The sequence below is a fragment of the Petaurus breviceps genome, unplaced genomic scaffold (assembly GCF_028583685.1).
Source record: "Petaurus breviceps papuanus isolate PSGF00001 unplaced genomic scaffold, PetGlider_PUasm1.0 91133, whole genome shotgun sequence".
Taxonomy (NCBI): domain Eukaryota; kingdom Metazoa; phylum Chordata; class Mammalia; order Diprotodontia; family Petauridae; genus Petaurus; species Petaurus breviceps.
Genome location: NW_027187419.1, coordinates 52,742,887 through 52,761,483, shown reverse-complemented (window position 1 = coordinate 52,761,483; position 18,597 = coordinate 52,742,887). Strand labels below are relative to the sequence as shown.

Genomic DNA, 18,597 nt, shown 5'->3' with positions numbered 1-18,597 from the left:
AACAATGATTATCAACATCATAGAGTATTAAAATAAAAATAGATGACAAAACAGAAAAACTGGGTTCTATTTCCAGTTCTCCTAGTAAACAGACTATTATTGAGTAGTTTCATCTTAAAGATTAACAAAATACTTTCAAGGTCTCTTCTAACTCTGATTCTATCATCTTTTTCTAAGGAAATCATGTTGTTGCTATTGAGTCATTTTCAGTCATGCCTGACTCTTCATGACCTAGTTTGGGTCTTCTTGGGTTGTGTGTGTGTGTGTGTGTGTGTTTTTTTTTTTTTTGCAAAGATCAAAAGAAATGGTTTACCACTTCCTTCTCCAGCTCATTTTTTATTAGATGAGGAAACTAAAGCAAACAGGATTAAGTGACTTGCCCAGGATTATATAGCTACTAAGTGTCTGAGGCCAGAAATGAACTCAATAAGAGTATCCCTGACTCCTTCAGGCCTGGAACTCTAACCACTGTGCCACCACCTAGCTGCCCAAGGAAATCATAAGTTTTCTGTAAAATCAATGATGTCACATTTGAGGGTTAATTACATGATCTAGGACATTGTTTCACCTTGGCAGCATGGAAAATAAAGAATTACTGCAACATAAAGCAAAGAGCACATATTGCTATACTGAAAGGGGAAAATATAGAAGGATTGGATACAAGACATTTCTGATGCCAGTTTTAATTTGTGACAAATTAGTAATTAATTATATTGAAATAATTCAAAAATCAAAGAAGAGATGAGAAGAGGATAATTTGTATAGATCAACTGTCAATTCAGGGTGGGGCAGGGGTGAAGGGTATGGGGACAAAGGGCAGAATGGAGAAAATAGATGTTTTCATAGTTAGTATCATCCCAACACAAAATATAAATTAACAACACAGGCAAATCAATACAGGCTTTTAAGTCAAGGACAGTATGTGTTTCCAGTTTTGCCAATAATTATCACTCTGAGCAAATAACACCTCACGTTGCTGAGTGTCAATGGTGGGGTTTGAACCCAGTTTTCTGCTGACTCAAAATCTAGTGTCCTTCTCTTACACAGCCTTGTGATATATCCACTCTTATATTCTAACATCACCAATATCCTGCTTTTCAAGAGCCTGCTTTAAAGCTGATTAAGTTTCTCTAATCAGCTTTTCATCACAAATCACTGATAGCAGACTTGAAAGACAGCTCATAAGTCATTAACATTCCAGATATGGCAGAGGAGGAGAATATTCCTAAACAACAGCCCTAAGCACAGAAAACTACTTACCAAGGAAAAAACAATAAACAATTTTCTGTTGAGGCTACAAAAGATGTTAGGCTTAACAACTTTACTTCATTCAACTATCTAACTAGAAAATGCTATGAGCTGCAGCAAAGTGTGACCTAGAATATATACTGACATTTTGGAATTTATCATTAGAATACCTTCCAAGCTTAGATAATGAAAATGACATTTTGCACGGCTAAGTCATATTATAGTAATATTGAAGAGGAAAACTAAACCCAAGATATAAATTAAAAATAAATTTTTACATTTTAATTCTAATTAACATTCTATCTAAATCTTTCATTTTCTTCACCCAAGATTAAAAAATGTGTGTATATATGTAACATTGTAGACTTTTGGCATTACAAACAGTTAACACCATAGTTGTAAAGTAGAACATTAAATTTCTTTTCACATTTTAAAAATAAAATAAGTTTTACCTGCTTATATAATCCATAATAACAATCACTAAAAAACTTTTTTTTAAGCAATCGGGGTTAAGTAACTTGCTCAAGGTTACACAGCCAGTTATTTCTGGGTGTGGTGCTGAGTATCTGAGCCCAGATTTGATCCAGGTCCTCCCGACACTGGAGCCGGTGTGCTTACTCGCCGAGCCACCTGGCTGCCCCTACTAAAAAAACTTCTTGATCCAAACTCCTTAGGTTTGTCACAAATGGTTCAACATCAGAAACTGATCAAATTTTATCAGTAGAAACTACTAATTAAAGAGGCATGGTCATCTATTTTGTTTATCATAAGGACCATGGGACTTTTTCATTTGACTTGTAGATGAAACATTCCAAATAGTATTCTCTTCCACTAGAATGTGAGGACCTTGAAAGCAAGAATCTCTTTTTTCCTATTTGTATACCCAGTGTTTTGCAAATACTGTGTGTTTAATACAGGTTTTATTCATTCATTTGAGAAAAAACATGATGGAGGTGAAGCAATCTAGTTTCACCATTTTACCTAAAATTACCAATTTAAAACATGGTTTCTAAAACCCAGAATCGCTGATATCCCCAGAATTCCTTCCCATCATGACTCCCAAAGTAAATCTCTTGCAACAGTATATAATCAAAGGGAAGGAAAAAGAATAAACATTTATATAGCACCTATGTGTCAGAAACTATACTAAGGATTTTCCAAATATTTATCTCATTTGGTCCTTACAGCAACACTTCAAGGTAGGTGGTGTTATTATTGTCATTTTACAATTGAAGAAACTGAGGCAAAAGTGACTTGCCCAGGTTCACACAGCTAGTTGTCTGAGGCCAGATTTGAACTCAAGTCTTCCTTACTCCAGGCCCAATGCTATAGACACATTAAACCACCTAGATGCCTCAGGTTACTGCCTAGTGGATCTCGTTTCACTTTAACAAAAAAGAAATGGTTCAGTAAAAACATTTTGTTTATATTAAACAAAAACAACAACCTAGAATTACCAAAAATTTCAATTATGCACTCTGGATAACTGGTCATAAACCTAGGCATCACAAAACCAGAATTTACAGTCATAGCAACTAAAAATAAGCAAAAGAACAATTAATACCTTAACAAAAATACAAAAACAAAGAACTTTGAAATACTTAAGAAAACTTACCAATTGAGTGACTAACCAGAATTCTGGAGTCTGGAAGCATCCTAAGTTTAATACATAATCAAGAAGTATGGAGGGGTGGCCAGGTGGCTCAGCGAGTAAGAGCACCGGCTCCAGTGTTGGAATGACCTGGAGATCAAATTTGGGCGCAGATACTTAGCACCACACCCAGAAATAACTGGCCGTGTAACATTGAGCAAGTTACTTAACCCCGATTGCTTTAAAAAAATAAAAATAAAAAATAAAGAAGTATGGAGAACAGTAGCAAAGATGTGATTTAGAATCACAGAGTGACATTTGAATCCCAGGTCTACAGATAGAATCTGTTACATAAGACAGGACAGTCTTGTATTTATTAAGCACCTATTAGGTGCCAAGTTCTGTGCACAAAAAGACAAAAATGAAACACCCTGGCACTACCCTCAAAGATTTTACCTTGTAATGGGGAAAAAGCAAGTATAGACAAGGTAATTTTAGGAAGAGGAAATAACTGTTGGGATCATGACAAGTCTTGCTTGTATAGCTGGTACTATAGCAGCGTTTTGAAGAAAACTTCTACCTCCTTAAATTCTAGTTAAGACTAAGTATATTCGGGCGGCCAGGTAGCACAGCAAGTAAGAGCACTGGCTCCAGTGTTGAGAAGACCTGGAGATTGAATCCTGGGCTCAGACGCTTAGCACCCACCCAGAAACACCTGGCCGTGTAACCTTGAGCAAGTTACTTAACCCCAATTGCTTAGGGGCGGCCAAGTGGCTCAGTGAGTAAGAGCACCGGCTCCAGTGTTGGGACGACCTGGAGATCGAATCCCGGGCTCAGACACTCAGCACCACACCCAGAAATAACTGGCCTTGTAAGCTTGAGCAAGTTACTTAACCCCGATTGCTTTAAAAAAATAAAAAAAAAAGACTAAGTATATTCCAGGTACTTAATGACAATTTGTGCTAAGGCCCAAGGGTGGGGGAAGGAAGGGAGGTAGAAAGACGGGCAGGAAGGAAATGAGGGACGAAAAAGGCATTTTTGGGTGGACTTCAGAGTACATGAATGGAAGCAATATATAACATAGGAAAGAAAAGTTGGAGCCAAATCATAAAGGGCTATAAATGCCAAATGAAAGAGTTTCATTTTATCCTAGAGGCAAAGGAGACACTGAAGCTTACTAAGCAAGAGAAGAATATTAGTTTGAAATGTCCCACTGGCAACTGTGGAGGATGAAAATTAAAAAGGGAAAGAACTGAATCAAGTAGACCCAATAGGAAGCCACTAGAATAGTGCAGACAAGAATTAATAAGGGACCGAACGGGGTGATAACTAATTAGAGAAAAGAGAGGAGATGGAACAGAATCAAGGAGATAGAATGCACAAAATTTAGCAATTGGTAGGGGGCGGGGGGGGCCGACGGGGGGGTAACAGAGGAAAAGTTTAAAATGATTCTGAGGAAGTTGACCTACATGTACAAGGATGGTAGTATCCACAACCTGAAATAAGAAGTTACAAAAGAGGGGTGAATTGGTTGGGAAATGTGGCAGGCAGGACAGAACTGTTTGTAAATATTGAGTAGGACATGAGGTTTGTGAGCTTTTCTCTCACACTCAGCAAACTGACAAAGACAATAGATGGCAATTAGTCAGGGAAAGACAGGAACACTAAAGCATTACGGGAGGAGCTATGAATTGTCTCAAACATTTTGGAAAAAAAAATTTGGAATGATATGAATATACCCATATGCTCTGGCCCAGAAATTTTCCACTACTAGAAATGTCTGCTGAGGAAGTGAGTGACAAAAAGAAAAGTCCCTAAATACACATTTGTACAGGCAGAATCCACTAACAACTGGTAGGATGGGAAACAAGAAAAGACAACCTAGGTAAGTACAAGGATGTACAGAAATAAGAAATGTATACATATAAGGGAAAAAAACATTTCTAAGATGCTATGTCATTTCATACTACTAAAAGCTACTAAAAACAAGAAATCCTCTACACTTAGGTCAGAAAGGGTATGGCTTAGTGTTAAATCTCTTATTTATTTCAACTGTGTTATACTTGTCTCAATTATCAACAGTGAAAGCATATGAACTTATACATGAGCCTTTCTTTACTTAAAGCTAATTAAAGAAATGGTGTAGATGGGAAATTGGTATTGATTTTTGTTTATTATTTCTAAACCACAACTTCCATCTAAAAGTCATTTCAACTTTCCTGCTTTTTAACTTTCATCTTATAAATTAAAAAATTACAGTATTATACGGAACTCTTCATTCTTGAAAAAATTATACTAATTTAACTTGGCTTTATATAATTATAATTTAATTTTATAAATGCATACTTATTTTATCATAAACTATCCCAATAGATCATTTGATGATCTGTTATGGAGGACTACAGAAAAGGAAAAGCACAATGAGGTAGCTAGGTGGTGCAGTGAGTAAAAGCGCCGGCCCCAGGGTCAGGAGGACCTGAGTTCAAATCCAACCTCAGACACTTAACACAAAAAAACTAGCTGTGTAACCTTGGGCAAGTTACTTAACCCCAACTGCCCTCCAAAAGGGGAAAAAAAAAAGGCAAAAGCACATAATAAGGAATTGATAAATTATTTTTTCTTTAGTAAAAACCATCTCAGTAACAGCTCAAATATTACCCTTAAAGATACTTCTCTGAAATAACCTAGAACTCTGTAGCCATTTAGTTTACTATTCTCAATTAAATTGTTGTTTAATTTATCTTTATTAGGCTATAAGGGTCTTTAAGGCTATTCCTAAAAAGCAACTTCATCTACAAATCCTTCATGAAGTAAGAGACTTCCAACCAAATAAAAAAAAATGAAAATAGTAAAGAATGTCTTCTTCCATGGATGCCTGCCTACAATAATTGCAGTTAAAATACTAAGCTGAAATCAGGTTTTTATACTTTCCAAAACCTAATATTTGACTTTTGTCTTCACTCAGAAATTGGAGGCAAGGGTTATTCTTCTTCTTGCAAGGTCACTGGAAGTCTTTAAGCAAAGACTAGATGTCCAGTTGAGTGTATTATGGAGACAATTCTTGTTGAAGAACAACCACTGAGAGTCCTCCTAAAGCTGATATTTGTGATCTCTAAATATGCATCTTTCAGTTCTGTTAAGCATAACTGTTTTTAATAGGAAAATGTTTTTAAAAACCTAAACACTGAGGACTCACTTTGGATAGTCACCTAACATCTCTACTAGGTGGCATAATGAAAATAACACTAATTTTAAAATAGGGTCTTCAAATGGTATTTCCAAGATAAGCCTGATGAACAGAGATAAAAGGTATGTCACTTCATATCATAACACATTTTTCAAATAAAAATTATTTTTATTAGAATAATTACCTGTTTGTATTCACTGACACAACTTTGGCAGCAAAATCTTTTCTGCTGTCCATCGATGATAAGTATATTGTTTCCAGCACCTTTGCTAGGCAAGTACTCGCCACACTGTTCACAGCAATTCATTATTAAGCCATTTGCCATTCTATATCTATTAAAGCAGTGGTCACTACAGAGCTTATGAGTCATGTTTTTAAAGCTTACTTCATGGCGAATCTGTAAGAAAAATGCAAAACTGCATTAAAGCGATACTTAGAGAAGAAAACTAGTTATCATCATGTGACAGAAGATCTGTGACTCCGCTGTAGAACACATGCTGAAAGTCAGTCAAAGGAGTTTAGACCTAGAAAAGAATTTTTTAATTTAACTGAACCTCTCCATTCTAGAAATAAGGGAATTGAGTCCCCCGTACTCCCCAAATAAAAGTTAACATGCCTATAATCACACTATTTGACTTCCACTCTCACAAATAGAAACAGAGAACTGATAGACAACCAGCTAGCTTTGATGATCCTCTCTAGTAAGAGGAATGGACCAAGAAGTTTAAAAATAAATATTTTAAAGATATTTTTTTTAAAAAACAAACACTAAACTAGGAACAAGAAGAATGACCACGTACCATACATTTTTAAGAAATGAAAACATCTTTATTTAAATGCTTGATAAAGCCCTTCTACTTGAATTCTGAGCAAGATCATTACTTAATCTTCCTCTACCCCACCCGCTGTCAAAATTTTCTCAATTTACCCTTACATATCGGGAGAGGGGAAGAGAAGTGTGTGAAGTTATGAGGAAGACTACAGATATTAATGAATACACCCCCTACTCAGAAATTACCCAAATAAAAAATGTAAAATTTGTATATTTAACTAATAAAACGTACTACCCATTTCAGTGAAGTGGATAATTACACAGTACTGATCAAATCTATCTTCAACTATTCCATCAGACCCTACTAGCAGAGTATTTTGCTCACCAAATTTAAAAACGTCCATAACATATTACAATGATGTAAAAAATATAGTTTAGAAAAAAATTTAGGAGCGGCTAGGTGGCACAGTGACTAGAGCACTGGCCCTGGAGTCAGGAGGACCTGAGTTCAAATCCAGCCTCAGACACTTGACACACTAGACGTGTGACTTTGGACAAGTCACTTAACCCCAACTGCCCTCAAAAAAAAAAATTTTTTTTAACCTGAAAACTATTTTAAACATACGGAATACAAACCTCTGTTAGTTTGCCACAGATTGTGCATCTTGATTTATTTAAAAGTCCTTTTGAAGGATTCTGTTTGTCTTCATAGAGTGATAAGCATGAAGTACTACAGAATTCCTGGAAGGATTCACTTGAATCCACTTGGGCAACAATGGTACCTTTCATTGTTGTTATATCTCTAAAAAGAAAAAAAGTGTACATCATATTTTAATAACAGTGTGTTGTTTTTTAAAATTATTAAATCCTTACTACCCTCAAACATATATTCATACAAAAATCAATCAAACTCTACCAGATGGGGATCCCAATAGGAAACCATGTATAAAGATGCAGTCAAAAGACAATTTTAAGATGTTTACAGTACTAAGAGACTAGGTCAACTACAAATATATGTCAACACAATGTCTATTAGTGGCTAAAATATCTGGTCCTGAAAGACAGTATGATTCAAGATAACAGTACGAGAAATTACAGCCAGTATGTATGTTCAAGTCTGCAAAAATTCCAGAAAGCATATACAAATTGATACACCACTAGTCAGAATCAGAAAATTATATACGATTATATTTTTTAAAAAAGCATTCATTTTAAAGTTTGACCTCAATTGTATGTACAAAATAATACAAAATTATAGTATTTAAGTTAGAAATAATAATAGCAAACATTTTAATAAAGCTTACTATGTGTCAGGCACTATTCTAAATGCTTCACAATAATTATTTCATTTAACCCTCACAATAACCTTGGGAGGTAGGTGCTACTATTATTCCCATTTTACAGAGGTGAGGATACTGAGGCAAACAGAAATTAAGTCACTTATCCTGGGACATTACAGATATTAAGCAACAGAAATAAAATTTGAACTCAAATTTTCCTGACTCCAAGCCTGCCACTCTATATACTGCGCCAACTTTCATATTATGGTAAAACCAAAAGCTGCTGTGACTTCTAAGATTTATAGCCAGGAGGGAACTTTTGAGTCCAACCTCCCTCATTTTACAGGTGAGGAAATTGAGCCTCCAGGTTAGCTGGCCTGCCTAAGGTCGCAAAGATAGTAACCAGCAGATTTTGTAACCAGATTTTCCAACAATAGATTCCATGTTCTTTCTACTATATCACATCCCTTTCCTAATACAATTTATTAATCAATACATCCTTAAAGAAATCAGCAATTAAATGTCTTGTAACTTATGCAGGGCTAAAAATAACTCTACTTATCTAGAAATGGACAGTACTCTCTTCTATATAAGGCACATTTAACTTCTAAATGAGTTAAAATGGCAGGGCAAGATAGATCCTGACTAAGAAGAAAATTTATAGGAATAGAAATTGATCATTTAAGGCAAATGGTTCTCAAAATAAAACTGAAGTTGTATTTATTATGGCTTATTCAATGTTTTAAAATAAATAAAATACAAGCACATTCCTCTAATCTGGTTTTTAAAATCTACCAGGACCAAAATTTTGTCAAGTTCATAAAAATGTGTATCCTAGAAAGCTATAAAATTTCATTTGCCATTAAGAATCCACTTCACTCAACTAAACACACAGAAACCTTCAATTATCATAAAAGGAATACCCATACCATCATACAAATGCCAAAGACCTCTCTGTCTAAAGCAGCTTTAAATCACCAAACTTCCCAGAAGCCCCTCTGACCATAACTTTCCAAATGTCACTCTGTGCAACACTTTAGGAAACAATAGAGTGTACTGTGAGAAATAAAAATGGATAATTTTTATTACATTAAATAAAAAAGGTTTTGTACAAATAAAACCAACGTAACCAAGATTAGAAGGAAAGCAGAAAATTAGGGGAAAAATTTTACGGATATGTCAGAGGGGATGCAGAAAAATTGGGACACTAATATACTATTAATGGAACTGTGAACATCATGATACAACAATTATAGAGTGTAAATAAAACTGTGTATACCCTCTGACCCAGTAATATCATTATTAGGTCTGTTTACCAAGGTGATCAGGAAGAAAGAAATATAACCTCTATGTTCTAAAATCTATTTACAGCAGCTCTTTTTGTGGGAACAAAGAACTGCAAACTGGGGAGAGAATGGCTAAACAAGTTATGGTATATGACTGTGATGGAATATTACTGTGCTGTAAAAAATGATTAACGGGCGGCTAGGTGGTGCAGTGAATAGACACCACCCCTGGAGTCAGGAGGACCTAGTTCAAATCCAGCCTCAGACACTTGACATACTTACTAGCCATGTGACTTTGGGCAAGTCACTTAACCCCAATTGCCCTCCAAAAAGCAAAAAAAAAAAAACTGATCAAAAGATTGACTTTAGAAAAACATGTAATGACTTGCATAAATTAAGAGTGAAATGAATAGAATCAAAAGAACATACTGTTCAAAGAATAACTGAACTGAGCTATTTTGAGTATTACAAATATTCAAATCAACTAAAAAAGACCTATGAAGAAAAATGCTATCCACCTCCAGAGAAACAATTAATAAACAGAAGTATGTATAGTTTTATCTATCAATCTCTCTGGGTCAAATAAAAGTCTTCTTTAGTTGCAGGGTAACAAAGGAAGAAGGAAGACAGTTTGGAACTTAAAATGTAACAAAAAAAATTTTTTTTTTAATTTTTAAAAAAGACTTGATTGAGAAGGCAGAAACTGGCCAGCAATAGACACATATGTACAATAGAGCACTTCATTTCTCTAATATAGTATATTTTCCCCCCCAAAAAAACCCATGTCCTACTCACCTATATGTTCACTAAAAAATAAAGTTAAAGATATCCCTTACTTTTTGCACATGACGCAGAGTTTCTTTGGAGCAGGCTTGTGTGAGAATGAGGAAAGACAAGAAGTAGAACAAAACAGGTGAGCAGATCCTTTTCGCTGATAGGCAGTTTGTCCCTTCTGCAAAGGTTTTTTGCAGTTTGCACAAGTAACTTTAACTGGTTTAGTAGGTTGTTGTTGTGAAGGAGGCTGGAAAATCTGCTTAGGAAGTGAGGCCACTGGTGACAAAGAATCCACCCCAGGTTGCTTCTGATTTCGAGGAAATGAAGCTGACTGGGAGATCCAGGAATCTTAAAGACATAATACACATATAAGAAAAACTAAAATAATTTTCAATCAAATTTTAATACTATAAAAATATATGTAAGCTCTCACCAAATTACAAGATGTAGGTGAGGAAGAAAATTGTTCATAAATTTACTCTTTTCTGAATGGTTTAAACTGGGAACATGCATGTTAATAAAGATATATCTGCAATCCGCTTTTTTTGAGTAATTAAGATTTCGATATTTAATTGAGGATTCACACTACAACTAGATAATAAGAAATTAGAACTGAAAGGGATCTCAGAAATCATCTAATCCAAACTCCTTATGTTACAATTTAGGAAATGAGGGCCTAGAAAGACCTTGTGGGAGTTTTCCCCATTAAAATCTTAATACACTTTCCTGACTTTTAAAGTTATTCTGTGCTATCACCAAAGTATTTAACATGAAACATTTTATTAAATGACTTTGTGACCATACTAGTGTCAATAAATGTTCCCCCTACTGTTCAAACCAAAAAACATTTTAACTATAATAGAGTACTTTTAACATGAACACTGTGACTACAGTGCTAAGTTATCAGTGGGTGTCCTTCCTGCCTTGGCTCCCCCTAAAGTGTAGAATTGTTCTATCTTTTGCCTCACTCATTAGCTCTCCCCAATGTTAAGACTTTCTAGCAGCTTACTCCCTCTATCCCTCTTTAAATTTAAGGTCCATGGCTACTGTTACTGCCAATACATCAATGACCTGTCTGCCAGTCAACGTTTCTGCAGTCTATACTATTGTGTTCCTTCTTTTCTTCTGCATATTTGGTGTTAACACTTCTCTCACCAATAGCTTCTCCACTACATCTAAGTTTGGGTTTTGGCAGATTTTTTTTAAAAGAGCTGTCTTTCTACAGTTACCATCAGTCAACAAGGAGACTCCTTTCTAGAAGGCAAACTGACTAATCACAACTTCTTATATGCAACCTTTTCATCTTCTTGGTTGTATCACTGATGGGTGCTCAAAAGTTGCTTTATTTTACATGCCATGTGCATGCATGCACATCACACGCACAAGGTTGAGGGATAGGGGAGAAAGGGAAGATTCCAAGTAGGACAGGGGAAAAGAAAAGGTAGGTAACAGAGTTCTGGGACATTCTGGAAGTCCAAGGACCTAAGAAAGCTGACTTGTCAACAACTAACAAATTTTTTACTGGCACTTCAGGAACAAAAATTATAAACACTATCTGTAAGGTAAAAACAGCACATAATCTAGGATTAAAATGAAATTCTTCCCATTATCACCAAAATAATTTTTTATGCAACAACAAAAAGCTATTAAAAGTGCTGTCATAGTTTTATGGGGAAGGAAGGGTGGTTGAGCTTTTCAGATAATTTTAGAATTAATTTAATATGCTACAAAGATTTAAAATCCCTAAGGAATTTGCTTTTCTTATAAAGTCTATTTATAGTAATTCACAGAAATAATTATAATACCAGACACTGAACAAAAGTATTTATTGTTTTCAACTAAATTCAGCAGCTCATTCTCTGAATATACCCTATATATTAAGTAATTGAGCTCAGAATTATCCAGACCAAAAGAATATTCTATACTCTAAAAAAGTTAAGTGATTAAACAAATCTTAAATTTACAGACTCAGGATTAGAACTGGAAGGGGCCTTGAATATCATTAAGTAAAAGTCCTTCAGCTTATAGCTGAGGAAACTGAGCCAGAAAGTTAAATAACACACTAAATATCACAAAAATATCTTATCAAGCATTAGAAATAAGATTATTCGGGGCAGCTAAATGGCACAGTGAATAGAGCACTGGCCCTGGAGTCAGGAAGACCTGAGTTCAAATCTGGCCTCAGACACTCAACACAAAACTAGCTGTGTGCCCTTGGGCAAGTCACTTAACCCCAACTGCCCTCAAAAAAAAAGGGGGGGGGGGGGGAGAAATAGGATTATACTCAGATCTCCAGGCTGAGTCCAGTTATTCATTCTGCTATACAGCAATGTTACTGACTTAAAAAATCAGAATCTTATACATGCAACAGCTTTCTAGAGAAGGTTCTTTAGTCATAGTCTTTCTCATTTCTGGAGAAAGGAGTAGCAATGAGAGACAGAGTAATATATAGCTTAGTTTTAATACTATCTGTAAGGTAAGGGAAAGGTCCTCAAGGTCTTATCCTAAAACCTAGGATGCCATAAACTATCTTCTATGCATAAGTGAATAGGACATAGTATGTTCTTTCTTTGTATACCATAGGACAGACAATTAGAGACATAAAAACTTCAATATATTACTTGAGTGCTGCCTATGTTAACATACCTTGACATCTGAAATGAACTTCTTAAAACTTTCTTCAACAGTAACATTTCAGAGAACCTTTGCATTATAGCACCCAAAAAAGGTTCATGGCAAATATCATGCAATCACTACAGAAGTGATTACCTGAAGGTACCAACAATATTATTTCATTTTTAAACTCAACATTTTAAAAAGTTAATAACACATAATCTAACAAACTCATAAAACCAAACTTAATTTTTGGTGAAATCTTAAAACAAATAGATTTTCCTGCTATTTAAACTAAAAAAGATTATTTTAAGGATGGTTGCCTGCCTGTGATTTCATCAAAATACTAAATTTTCAAATAAGAATGCCCCTCTGCCAACATAGGTTAGCACTTCTCTGCAATATCTGTTCTTAAAGGACTGCTTAGAGTACTGAAAGTCCAGGGTCACACATCTAACTTGTGACAGAGGAAATGCTTGCACCCTTGTCTTCCTGCAAGGGAAGCTGATTCTATATGAATCCTATAAGAGAAATAAATAAATCCAGCTTCATATTACCTCCTTTACTTTACTTGAAAATTTGGTTGTTTTCTGCAATTCTATCATTAATAGGATATTATTTTTATAAGAAGCAGTTTTCAAAAATGTATTTTCATGCTTTATTCAACAGTCATTTATTTTATGATATGATGCAAAAGTTTACAGAACCAAGAAAACGTACAATGCTACAATAATATAAAGGGAAAGAACAAGTGAGTCAAAACTGAATACTGTGAAATTATAATGAGTAAGTGTGGCTTAGAAAAGAAACATCAGAACGTATTTCCCTCTGTTCCTTGAAAGGGAAGTATGGGAAAGGAATACAACACAGACTTGGCTAATGTATTAATCACTTTTTTTAAAAAAAACAATTGGGGTTAAGTAACTTGCTCAAGGTTACACGGCCAGTTATTTTTGTGTAGGTCCCAAGTATCTGAGGCCAGAACCGATCCCTGGTCTCCCGACGCCGGGGCCAGCGCTCTTACTGACTGCGCCACCTGGCCACCCCAGAATTTGTCACTTTTGAGGAACTTTTTTATCCTCCTTTTTATTCTCCTATATAAGTCAGGGCCTCTGGAAAGGGGAAAGGGAAATAATAGGAAATGTAAGCAACATAAAAAGAAAAATTTGTTAAGTCTGCACTTTCCTTTTTATTTCATCAGAAAGCAGAGCTAAATTGGTTGTTATGGTACATGATCAACTGACCAAATGGGAAAAAGAAAACTGAGTTTTATGTATAACAATAATTACTCGGTGTGACTATAAAGCAATTAAGACCCACACCTCAAAAAAGGCACAATTCGTAAACAACTGAGCTGCCAGTAAAAATTTCTTCTCCTGTTTAATAAAGAATATTTTAAGTTGTTTCCTTTTTTACAGCAGAAACGATATAACAACTTTAAAGTACCTGAATTTGGTTAGTGAAATATCAAACATGAAATCATTTTCCCATACCAAGACTCACATGGAACAAGTTTTTTAGAATACCACTTTTTCCCCTCAATTATCTATATTAATGAGGGGACAGATGTGTGACATATTTAATATGAGGAAAAATTCTGTCCTAACATTAACATGAATATATCCAATAGTTTAAGAATGCAGGAATTATTCAAATTCTTAACTCAGACTTCACAACTCAACTTATGTAATTTCTCTTATTTCAATTCCATTTTATTTATCTGATTTATATTCAATGATCAGAGCAGGGCAGTCCATCTCTTAGTTAACACAAAGTTCCATTCTAAGTACTTCCTTTAAACTCTTCCTTAGTAGAAGTAGTTTAATGTTGCCTTTGGTCAGATTAAGATGCAAACAAAGGAAGACAAAATTAGTAAAATACTAATCAATCATCTTAAAAATTTTTATCCACACTAATAATCTTCACTATAATCATTCATTAAAAAACTATCAAAGATACCTAAAAAGTATCAACCCTGACTTAGTTACTACTCTTTCTTCTCTTACTCCTAAAATCTAGAAGAGGTGATCATTAGTTTTCTTCTCCTATTTTCCTCCGATATAAACTTGGAGCTGTTTGATTTGGAAGCAAACTTTCAAAAAAATTATTTGCTTTCTTTCAAAAAGCAGTAACAATAAAACATTAAAAAGAAACTAAAATTTCAGTCTACTAGTAAAGTCTACTAATAAAAGAAAAAAAAGGAACCAAATATATAAATACAATAGGCAAAAATAAGTACTTTTTCCTTCAAGGTTTCTAATCCAAACAGTTTTATTTGGACATGGAAACAGAATCTGAGTACAATCTATGATTTCTAAAGTGAAATACTTTAGACATACATATGTTTTTTGACATACACAGTTGATAAAACCTTTGAAGAATAACTAGTATTACTAAACCTGAATTTTAAGAATAAGTCACTGAAAAGGCCAAATCTGTTTCATACTCTAAAAAGAAAGAAAAAGCACTAATTTTGGCAAATGCAAAAACAACATTAATCTAAAAGTAAAGAATCTACAAAACTAAGAGAGAAGAAAGCCAGATAGCATAACTATAGATAAGAAACTACAAATGCATGCCATTAACACTTACCAGGATTATGATGAGTTGCAGATTCTCCATTCTGAAAAACGTCTCCTGCCACATTCATTCTACCAGGATTAAAAGGTCCTACTCCAGTCTTGGTCTGTGAAGTTAAAGATGGGGTGTATGTTTGTATATTAACACCAAAATTACTTGACTGCAGTCCGTTAGAGACATCTCCCAAGTTGGTATTCTGCAGTGATGTTACATGTGTAATCATTAAGTTCATATCACGCCCATCAGTATTTTCTAATTGGCCATCATTCACTGAGCTTACACCTGTTTCTAATGTAGTAACATTAGCAATCTGAATTTCAGAGTCTGGTTCTGTGGTGATACCGCTATTACCCATTCCTGCATTTACCTTACTTCTTGAAAAACTGGAAGCTGAGAAATCCAAATCATTGGTTCTGTTTTTAGTCTCAGGAAGTCTCCGTTCAATAAAACTGGAAGAATTTTTCTCTTGCCCTTGATTTGTTTCAATGTCCTCTTCATCATCAATGATAATTGTCTCACTTATACTTCCCTTTTGAGAAGCCAAATCTTTTGAGGAAGAAAGTTTAGAATCATTTCCTTGTTGCTCTTCATTTTTTGATGATGGAAATGTGAGGTTTCTTTGATCAGATACCACTGGGGCAGCAGTTGGTGGAGGTTGTATAGGTTCAATAAAAACAACATCATCATCATCTTCTACTGATGTGTTCTGAAACTTATTAGATCTAGAAACTAAAGAATTAGTTGGACCTCCAAATGAATTTCCTACATTTGTGAGACTAGTTGCCATGGCTGTAGTCCCTAATAAAACAGGAGTCTGTTCCGTCAATTCTAATCCTCCCACTGAACTTGTGTCCATTCCAGACGAACTGTTGGGAAGAATGAAGAACGAGAAAAAGATAGTATATTTCAGTAAAATGCCACAATTTGTTTTAAACTAAAGTAACAAATACTGAGAATTAAACTGATTTTTTTTCTTAAATTTGGTTAGAAGTAGAAGTTACAGTACAATATTTCACACAAATTCCCTATAGTATTATCTTGGGGTCCTCTATGTAAAATTTACCTGCTCACTTCTCAATACAAACTAAGTAATAATATCCATGCACCCATAAAATATAATCATGGCTGATTGTTCTAAGAACCAAGAGAGTGAAATGTATTTCTGAAAACATAAGACAGAACATTTGCCAGATAATGGAAATAAAAGGAAAACAGAGGCTTATTTTTGTTTTTTAAGTCTCAGAAATGGAAAATAGCTAAGAAGAAGAGAAACTATCTAGAATCAAGAGATACAATTACTTTTACTTAAAAGTCAGGAAGATGAGATGACCTGTACATATGACACTAAACCACCAGCTTCTGTGGTACTGCAAACACTTTTCAACTACATTTTCTGCTCTCTCCAGTACTTTACCTTACCCTGAGTATCAATTTTTAGCCATGTGAATTTGTATTTCCCATCTTCAAATTCAAAATACTCATTCATATATTAAATGAACCTTTAACTTACAGACTTAATATATAATTAAAATAGTTCCTGTGTTATTAAAAACCAATGATTCCAAAAGACATAAACAGACCCCCTTTACTATGAAGGCAATCAATTCATTATTAGTATAATTAGAATAAGAGACTTGGCAAAAGTTTATCAAGATAAATTCATTTTACGAAGTCAAAAACAAGTAACAAAAAGTGGTTATTTTTAAGATTAATTTTTCCATTAAATAACCTGGTATAACAACATAATTGCATTTGTGTAAAAAAGAATTACTTAAAATTTTAAGTCCTTTTTTTCTCCCAAGAATGCACATAAATTATGTGACTTATAGTGCTCAACGTACACATAAACTTAATATTATTAAGAGACATTTTAAAATATTAAACTTCCTAGAACAGTGAAAAACCTGGGCCTCTGATTTCACTGGTATAGGAAAGAAAGTGGGTAATCTATGAATGAAAATAACCAACTATTCTGGAACGTTAGAAAATAACTTGGGACTTAGAGAGTACAACTTCCCCAGGGTTCCAGTCACTTCGGAGCAGGGACAGGATGTAAGCCAAGGTCCTTCCGAGGAGAATTAGCTATCTTCTCATAAACCACTTTCAAAATCAATAACAACATGTGTTGTGATTCCCTGGAGCTAATTTAATATGCTACTCCTAATATTCTTTTATATTTATCAAGTACTTACAATACCTGCGATGATAACTTTTGCCCGCAAAAGATTCAAATTAAAATTTACTTCAATAATGCTTCAAACATGCACACATAAAAATCAACACAGAGGAAAAACATCTGAAACATTGTTGGACACTTATTAACTCCTTATGGTGGCACTAAAAACAATATATGTGTGTGTATGTATATATGCACCTAAACCCCTTGAATCATCATTCAAGAACCTACAAGGGATTCACAAACCATTCAATGAGAATGACTACTATATACAAACAGTCTCCAAACTTTTCTGATCATATACCCCATTGGGAAAATTTTTTAAACAAAAACCCAATGCTGGGTGTTAATGGTTGGCAGTGCTAGATAAGATAATTCCTAAAATAAATCCAAACAGAAAAAATACATGGCTGGATAAGTTTACTAGATCACAATAATCATTTTTCAATTCCATGCATGCAAAAGTTTTAGTTGAAATTAATTTAGCAAAAGTGTACCTTAGCTGATAAGAGTAGATATGTGTTGTTGTCAATGATGGTCAATCAGCTAACAGGATGTGCTGAGAAGAAAACAGCTCCCAGATGGGGAGGAAGACCCGTCAGAGTACCTGACAGGATGGCTGAGAATGACCTGGTTTTCTAATGCTAAATAACCTTCTTCATTTGTTATCAAGTTGCCCAATCACTTTGGGAAAAGGGTTATATATTTTGCTCCTTAATGTAGTAAGAAAATGTATCAAACAAAATGGTTTGTTGTTTTTTTTAGGAAATGAATATTTTTAAATTACAATAATCAAGCTTGAATGCCAAAGAAAAGACGTAAGAAGCCACAAACATACCATATCCCTTCTTCCCCAACCTAACTCATCTGTGGTGGTGGATTTAGAACATAGAATGTAACGTCAGATTTTTTTCCACATACGGATGAATTTGCTGAATTTTTTTCCCCCTTTTTGTAAAAAATTCTGTCATAATGGGTGGCTCTCTGGGAGAGATAGGGTACAAAAGACAGAGGGTACAGAAGGTAATCTAAGTCCAAGAAGAACCAAAAACATCAATAAAAAATCTATTTTTAAGAAGCAGGATTTAAA

At 34.5% G+C, this 18,597-nt stretch overlaps 1 protein-coding gene across 3 annotated transcripts in view; it reads right to left on the bottom strand.

Moving 5' to 3' along the window:
* The window catches only part of ZMYM2 (zinc finger MYM-type containing 2), a 93,100-nt gene that overhangs the window by 52,986 nt on the left and 21,517 nt on the right, over positions 1 to 18,597 (bottom strand). For 2 of the 3 annotated variants that reach the window (XM_069080695.1, XM_069080697.1), the window contains exons 3-6: positions 15,344 to 16,197; positions 10,201 to 10,486; positions 7,435 to 7,600; positions 6,211 to 6,423 (exon numbers count right to left, since the gene is read on the bottom strand). In XM_069080695.1, coding sequence (XP_068936796.1) covers positions 6,211 to 6,423; positions 7,435 to 7,600; positions 10,201 to 10,486; positions 15,344 to 16,187 — 1,509 coding nt within the window. In that variant the 5' untranslated portion in view covers positions 16,188 to 16,197. The remainder of the gene's footprint in view (positions 1 to 6,210; positions 6,424 to 7,434; positions 7,601 to 10,200; positions 10,487 to 15,343; positions 16,198 to 18,597) is intronic. The other variant, XM_069080696.1, reaches the window with a different exon arrangement.